This window comes from Desmodus rotundus, chromosome 9 (genome assembly GCF_022682495.2).
Source record: "Desmodus rotundus isolate HL8 chromosome 9, HLdesRot8A.1, whole genome shotgun sequence".
NCBI lineage: Eukaryota > Metazoa > Chordata > Mammalia > Chiroptera > Phyllostomidae > Desmodus > Desmodus rotundus.
The window spans coordinates 74598485-74606946 of record NC_071395.1 but is presented as its reverse complement, the minus strand read 5'-3'; the positions used below and the strand labels follow the sequence as shown (position 1 = coordinate 74606946).

The following is an 8462-nucleotide window of genomic DNA, read 5'->3' as shown; positions in this document are numbered from 1 at the left end:
GTTTTACAAACTCCTGGTCTCTCCTCATCTGAGCCTTCACCTCACCGTCTTTGCCAATCCCCTCAACTCTTACTTACAGTCTGTATTCTTCCTTTCTTTCTCTCCTGTATCATTAATCTCAGTAAATAGCTTTCCAGATCCCTGACCAGAAAATGGAGGCCACCTCCCCTCCAGGGCCGTCACTGCCCTTGTGGCCACAGCTGTTCCCGATACCGGACTCTGCTCTCAGCTCCTTTTGCTGCCCCCAGATCTTCCTCACCTGCCCTTCCTGGGCCTTTGGCCTCTCCCTGCCTCCTGGCTCACTCCCCCCACATCATAAATAAAACGCTCCCGCAGTCACACTGCGTTCTTCTGCAGCACCAACTATTCCTGTCACAGATAAGCTTCCTGAAAAAGCAGCACGGACTTGCTAGCCTTGCTGTTCAGCCCCACTCACCTGGCTCCTGCCCTTCCCTGCTCACAGCACACATTCTGTATTGGCAGATCCCGTGGCCACCTCTCCTTTTTTCCTGAAAGCCACCTCTCCTCCAAGAACCCCTCCCACTAGTCGTCTCACTTCTACCTCAGCTGCTCTGCCTCTAGTCCGGACTCTGTCCCTGAGCATTTCTGTAGGCAGCTCAGCTCCACAATTCTGGCATTGTCTCCATCTTCTCCCTCGTGATTCTGCAAGTTCCCCCTGGTGATGGTCCCACCAGCACCATCTACACCCAGCTGCACCAGGTAGGAATCCTTCCTCTCTTGTCCCCCTCCTCCCAACCGTCTGCACTTTCCGGCCACTCCACCTCCTCAGTTAGCTCCCTCCCATCCCCAGCCCTGCTCTGATTTAGGCTGTCCTCTCTCACCCGGACTACTGCAGGAGCCGAACTCTACTCCCTGCCTCCAGCCTGCCGTCCATACTGCTATGAGCCATCATCCTTCGTGATGGCCAGGGCAGTTCCCCGTGGCTCACGGTATCAGTAAGGATCAAGTGCTGACTCCAGCAGTGTGGCACACGAGGCTCTTCTGCGGTCGGCCTCCTTCAGCTTCCATCTCTCCCCCCACCCGAACCCCCTGTTCACCGTTCGCTCCAGCCTGCACCTCACTGTATTGTGTCTTCATTCAGGCTGTCCCTTCTACCTGAAATGATAGCTTTTCCTCTGCTCAGTTGGTCCACCTCTTATCCTCAAAACTCAGCTCAATCAGTACCACTTGGGAGCTTTTCATTAACCACTGGCCCACCAGTCGGATTTATTTTTTAAAGACTGTTTATTTTTAGAGAGCGTGCAAGGGAGAGATAAAGAGGAAGAGAAACATGGATTGGTCGCCTCTCCTAGGCGCCCTGACCTGGAACCTAACCCAGAACCTAGGCATGAGCCCTGACTGGGCACCGAACGGCGACCTTTCACGTTGCGGGGTGACAACCAACCAACTGAGCCACACTGGTCAGGGCCCACCAGTTGGATTCAAATGCACTTCCCCCTAGGTTCCCATGACAGTGTCTGTGTGTTCACTCATGTAACAAGTACCAGTGTTCTGTAACCATGGTTTCCTGTCAGCTGTCACACTGCACTGCACTCTCTGAGAACAGAGGCCGAGGGCTACTGGGTCCTGCAGCCGTAGTACCTAGGGTACACGGTAAGTGTGCAGCTCCAGAAACTTAGGACACAAAGCACCGGAGCTGAGCCTAGAACTCAAGCTTGGTGCCATTTTCACTCCTCCGTAGTTCAGTATGTCTCCGCCCTCCCTGGAGCAGGAGAGACAGAAAGGAGGGCTCAGATTAGAACCTTGTTCTTTGCTCCATACAGCCCTTGAGCTCGGCCCCTGCCTCAGGCATCCCTGGTCATTGGAAGCAGCTTCCAACTCCAGGCTCACTGGTAACTCGTCACTGCCACTGCCCACGTCATCCTTAGTCACTCAATAAATACAGGTCCAGCACAAATGCTGCCCCTCTTTACCACAAAATCTTCTACTACGAAATCATAAGCATGCAATTCTGTAACATAACAGTATCACACTCAAGCACAGCATGACATTTCACATGCAATGTTCAAATGAAAACTACAGATTATTACAACCATATTATTACCCTAGCAACCACACTGCAGCAGGCAGTACTTCTGCCAGTCCCTGTATTGACCAAGCCCCTCTGTGCCATGGGTTGAGGGATGGGAAGAAAGTGAGGCTCCTGACCTCAAGCAGCTCACAGTATGGTAGAAATGCAGGGAGAGTGTGGGGGTCAGGTCCAGAGATGCTCGGACCCTTCCAAAAGCAAACAGAAAAAGGAGCAAGACCACGGCACCCCTAGAGTCCTCCCAGCCAACTGTGGATTCAGGAGACACTGGAAGTTGCCTAACCTCTGCCAGATGCAGGCCCGAGCCCACCCTGCAGGGCACACTCAGCCAGCCGCAGCAGGCTCTCGCTTCCTTGCTCAGTGAGAACTTATTTTCTCTTTGATGCCAACCACTCACATTCTAGTAAAGAGCCTCCTCACAAAGGGGCAGTGGGGGAACCTTCAAGGGACTTGGCAAGAGCAGGCTGTCATTTCAGGGGTCCGAAGGGCTTAGCCATGGTAGGGAGTGGTTACTGGAGAAATTTCTTCTCTCCCCAGTGGAGGTGGCCCTGGGCTATTTATGGAGGAGGAAGGCAGTCCTCTGAGGAAAGCCACAAAGTTCAGCTCAGGCAACTAAGACTTGCTGGTAGAGGAGAATGGAGAAGAAAACATACATGCTGGGCAGGGAGCTTTAACATCCATGCCAGCCTTGGGAGGGTCTCATTTTATGGTCCAGAAAAGAGGCAGAAACCCCCCACTGCCCCCGACCTTTGCATGGTCACAGCAGTCATCGCAGGGCAGAGCTGAGCTTTCTACCCAAGCCTGCCCTCTGCCACAGCGCTGAGCGGTGTTAAAGCAAAGGCGGGCGGCTGCCCTGCAACACGCTGAAGGAAATTGTGACAGCTGCCTTTGAGCTCTGAGACACCAGTTTTCTATAAACATGGAGTTCAGAGTGAAGAGCCTGGAATTTTTGGGCCACAGCTTAGCCACTGCATGACCGCACAGCCAAGGGTGCCCTGTTTGTCCATCGCCCCCATCCATGGCTTGCTTAGCTCTGGGACAAGCTGTGATCCGCAGTGCCCCTCAAAGGAGGACTACCCTGGGCTGAACCCCACCCTCGAGAGCACTGCCTACTGCCAGAGTCCCCAGATTCCTACAAGTAGACAGCAGATGTTGCCCCCGTCAGCCCTCGCTGGAGGGGCTCTCGGTGTTGTGTGTACACCAGAATCTGTGAGCTCTCATGAAAGGAAGGACACAGTACTGATCGCCCTCCTCAAGGACCACGGTCATTTCCACTGTATAGATCCACGGACTAAAACACAGACTCAGCCCTGGCTGGTGTGGCTCAGTGGATTGAGTACCAGCCTGGGAAACAAGGAGTCGCTGGCTCCATTCCCAGTCAGGGCACATGCTTGGGTTGCAGGCCAGGTCCCCAGTAGGGGGCGTGTGAGAAGCAACCACACATTGATGTTTCTCTCTTCCTCCCTTCCCCTCTAAAAGTAAATAAATAAAATCTTTTAAAAATAAATAAATAAATAAACAAACAAACAAACCCAGACTCAATGATAAAGCAGAACTAAAGCCCAGTGCACTTCCCTGGCTGAGCAAAAATGTGTGAAAGTTGAAATGTGTGAAACAGGCTGGTTCCTGTTTGTATTCCCATATTGATGAGGTGAACACGTGACCAGTGTTCAAACCTCAAGGATGGCTATTAGGGTTACTTGGGAGCACCTAACAGTTCCTGTAACCATGAGGAAAGCCACCAGAGAATGAGATCTATCATCACAGCAGGTCTGAACTAGGGGTGAGCAAAAATGGAAGGCAGGTAAAGAAAGGGAGGGCATTATTAGCTCAAAAAACTGTGAGGGCCAGGTGAACTGGTAGATTTGTACAATCGCACAGGGGCTTTGTGGGTCACTAGATTTTAATCTGCAGGCCCCTAAACCTTCCTTAGCGATCTATGAAACACAGCGCCAGCCCTCCCTTCAGATGAAGACCAGCAGAAGACTCGCCGTGCCTGGGTCTTCTCGGGTTGCTCCTCGGTAATGGAGTCCGAGAGGGAATTTGCAGGGTCCGGTGACGGAGACCATGCAGCTGTGATCTCACGCCGCTGTGGCTGAAGCCTGGGCTGAGAGCACAGTAAATCCAGGCAGCTGGTTATGAGTCCTGAAATAGCTACCTTTCAATGAGTTCCTGAAAAGTGCTGGAAATTCAAGCTTTCCTGAAGAGCAGCTGGTAAAGAAATTAATCACGTCAGGAGTTTTAAATTTGTTTGTTTTTAATGCTTATTGGTACTTCTGCATGAAAAGTTAACTACAAATGTCTTATTCAAGTTTCCACTTTGAATGCACAATTTTACCTCATTTTATTGTAAGGAATTGTTACAGAAAACGCAAATATCAGTATTTGAAAAATACATTCCATTACACAGACTCCAAAGAAACAATGCCGATAAGCGCCATGGTCCTGTATGATGCCATTGCTCCACGCTGAGCACCACCCCGAACGGCTTGAAAGCCAAGGTGACCAACCCAAATGTGCTCCTGCACTTTCCGCCCCGTTCCTGCCCCTTGCCTCAGTTAACTGCCCACTCTCCGCATCTGCCAAAGAAGAACAAGTCATTAAGTCAAGCAGCCTGCCAACTTGAGACTTCCTCGCTACAGAAGACCAGTGTTGTCAGTTGTAACAGGTTAGTACATTTCCTACACCACACAGAAAGGAACCGTACAGGCAATGATCTAACAAAGTCTTTAAGGCATTTTTGATAACATCTGGGAATTTAATAAGTGTTTAATTAATACCTTGTCAAACTCTCAGCTCTTCCACAATTACTGAATTCCTTCCACAAAATGAGAATGTGGCTTCCAAACCTCTTTAGAAAGTCGTTTCCCCGCTGTTTCCTCCTCTGCGCAGTGGGGAGTGGGGAGCGTCGGTACTGCCGATTAGGAGGGCTGAGCTTGCAATGCCCAGCTCTTCTGGGATTTGTCCTGAGGAAAGCAATCCCAGGTGCCAGAAGGAAGCTTGTTCAGGAGCTCCTTCTTTCTCAGTCTCGACCTGTGAACTCCAAGTGGGTGGGTCTGTCTGTGGAAGAGTGTATCTACTTGCTCAGGCTGTCACCTGGGGAGTTACTCTGCCTTCACATCTAAGCATTACATAGTTCGACAGTTGTTCTTTTTCTCCAGATCAGAGAAACCAGGATGGAGATCAAGGCTCTCCCCCTCCCAAGACTTCCCCTCCACTCCATGCCTACAGACAAGACCAGCACAATACCATTCAATACAGCAGGCAGGGGGCATGAATTGGGAGCGGTGGTGATCCCACAAGCACGCTGAGCTCCATGCAGGGACCCCATTCAGGGAGAAGAGTGAGGAAGCTGAACAGGGCGGTCAGAAGTGACTCAGGGCTCTGAGGTAGAGGACTAATAGTCACAGGGACCCCACTCTTGGAGAGAATACGCCAGGTGAGCTGAGCAATCTAATCCAGCTTGCACTAAGTTGGTAATTGGGGTTGACAGTGCACAGGCAATACACTCCCAGTGGAACACGTGTTCTAGCACATCAATCAGTGAGACACCACTACAAAGATAACCGACAATTTAAAAAGTCCTACGTGGAGGCACTTAAGTTTGTGGGAAATTTCTGTGTTAGAGGATCATAGCAATTTAGCCATTGGATTTATATATAGCACATGGTTTATTCCTTTGTATTTAAAAAAAATTGTTAAGAACACAAGAGACATTTAAAAAGCTAATTCAGCGTAACAGTGTTGCTTGATGCAGAAAATTATGTTTCAAGAAAGTTTATTCTTCCTGTTCTACTTATTCACGATTGGCAATTTTCTGAATGAATAAAATTAAGTTTTTGCTACTAGTATTTAAGGTATGAATTAAAATTTAACAAGAACAGCTAGAGTTCTGTAGTCAAGTCTTGTCGTCTTGGAGAGCACAATGGGGACTGAGAGCGTGACAAGTCCCAGCCGGGGCAGTGCATGGGAGGGCCACGGGGGAGCCCCACTTGGGGAACCTGGGGAACGAGGCCCAGGGAGCATCAACAGGGTCGGGGGCATTTCCTAAGGCTGTGGAAACGTGCTTTTTCTAGGTCTACAAATACGCCAATGCAGAGCGCACAAAATGTGTCCCTACTCCGCGGCTGCTCGGTGCCATAGCTATCCTAGACTCTGAGGAAACAGAAGCGTGACTCCACGTAGTTGAAACATGATTTTAAGTGCAATCAGAGGCAAGACTGTTACTGAGGTTGGTATGGTAGGGCAGGGGCAGGACAATCAGCTTCATCCCTGACTGGATTCCCGTCCTCTGTCCACCACGAACGTTAAAAGAACAAGTATAAAGGTACCAGCCACCTCATTTTGTATCTGAAGCATAACCATCTTACTTCATACATAAAGAACCAAGCCAGATGAGCCCGCCTCCCTTGTGGCCCTCCTCAGGCAGCAACAGAAAATGGAAACTGACCACATGCCTCACATGGTCAAAAGTTTGCCTGGACTAGTTGTTTTTCTATAAAAATTCTGTAGGAAATGTCACAGACTTTTAGTTCCCAAACTCTTCTAATTTTTCTTTTAAACATTGTGTACAAGCTCATATTAACATAGAAAGCATATATATCTTATAAATCACAGGAATATTAAAAAAAAAGTAGCACTCGGGCTTATCAGCTCATTTTCCACACATATTTAGGCAACAGAATGTATAAATGTACAGCAACATGGAGGACATACCACTTTCCAAAAACAAACAAAAAAGCAGGCTGTTGCAAAAAGTATTTAGTCCCTTTTACACATATCCATATTTTATTAATGCAGAATGTAGTGGTTATTAAATGTCTGAAAAATCAGTATGTATGATTGAAACTGTTAATCTCTGAGTGTAACTACAACACATATTGTTCATCTCAGAATTTTTGTTTGTTTTTAAAGCAGTGGTAAAAGTTTCTTTTTAAATGTGAAGTTTAACACGTCAGGGGTATGCATGTACTAGCAATGACTAAGGCCCAGTAAGCTCTGGGGGCCTCCTTCAGCACCCACACCAGAGCCTTCCCAAACCAAGTCACACACGTCTGGCCAGGGCTTCAGCTGCTGGCTCTTACAGGGCAGGGCAAGGCGAGCTCCACAGACTGGGGCCTGGGACCGACAGCACTCACAGCATAACTAGGGAAGGTTTCAGCAAGAAGCATTCATGTCAAGGAGATGGGACCTTCCAGCCTGAGGCTGGAGACCCCCCCCTTCTCATCCCTTGGCCTGTGTGACTCTCTTGTTCCAAGCAACACTCTGCAGGAGCTTCTCCTTTAAGACTTAGTGTGAGCTGAGTTCCAGGCAAAACTGATCAGTACAATCACTGATGCATGGATGTACTTTTTGAATATGGGTTTTACATTAGAATCACCAATAACGAAGCTATATAAAAAGTGCAGCACAATAAAAGTGCATTTCCCCCACCACTCCCTAGTGGCAGAGCGACGGAGGTCCACAGACAGGACACAGCAAGATGAGAGGAGGGGACGGCTGCTAGGAGGTGTCAAGCTGCCCAACCGCACTAATGACACCCGAGTAGCATGAACACTAGTAAAGCTTTCAGTTGTTAAGGCCACAATGTTTTAGCTCTCATCTTTGAACCCTGTTTAGAAAGATTTCACCTTTTTAAAAGGGGTAGCCCACTATAAATACAGCTTAGCTTTCCAGAAAAAAAATAATAATAAAGATTTCAGGGTAAGAGGATTCTATAATCTTTATGAAAACACTGTGCAGACAAGTCCAAAGCCACTTACCCTAGAGTAAAGCCAGTTCTCACGAAGCAGCCAGACGCCAGCTTCCTATTGCTAGGCTCTGCTTAGTAAGCCCGTCCAGGCAGGAAGACTTCACGAAGGCTCTGAGATGGACACTAGGCTACTGGGAGGGAAAGTGGTTTTCCAAGTGTTCTTGTATGTCACTAGCAGAATGGGGTCTGATTCCTACCACATTTACCACTTAGGCGAATGGCCTGGTCCAATTAGTGAGACATCTACTAAACTCAATCACAGTCTGACAAATGGACAGTCATACAGTCATCGGAAACGGGATCTATCACATCATGGTCCTCAATCATCTGTTCCACTCCACTGCCAAAGGAAGACGCCTGCCAGCTCCTGCTCTGGGTGGGGTCAGGCTGGTGAGCAGAGCAGCTGCTGGGGAGGTGACTGGGAGGTGGCCTGGACCCTCCTAGGGGCTAAGAGACCCCGCCCAAAGTTAGCACATCAAAGCAAATGTTGCAGACTCGCACAGGCTTGTTCAGATCAAACTTTATAATGGGAATCTCCTTGGTCGAACATTTATGGCAAAGAAGACGTCCGCAGTGACGGCTGTGGGAGCAAAGAAAGGAACGATGAGAGGGGAGCTGAAGAGCAGCCTGCCCTCTCTCATCTCACAGGGACAGGGCCAC

The 8462-nt window shown here is 49.0% G+C and overlaps 1 protein-coding gene across 2 annotated transcripts in view; it reads right to left on the bottom strand.

The window, feature by feature from the left end:
* Positions 1 to 4289: 4289 nt before the first annotated feature.
* Positions 4290 to 8462, bottom strand: part of ANKFY1 (ankyrin repeat and FYVE domain containing 1) — an 88509-nt gene continuing 84336 nt past the window's right edge. For both annotated transcript variants that reach the window (XM_024564770.4, XM_024564771.4), the window contains exon 25: positions 4290 to 8382. In XM_024564770.4, the coding sequence (XP_024420538.2) occupies positions 8250 to 8382 (133 nt within the window). In that variant the 3' untranslated portion in view covers positions 4290 to 8249. The remainder of the gene's footprint in view (positions 8383 to 8462) is intronic.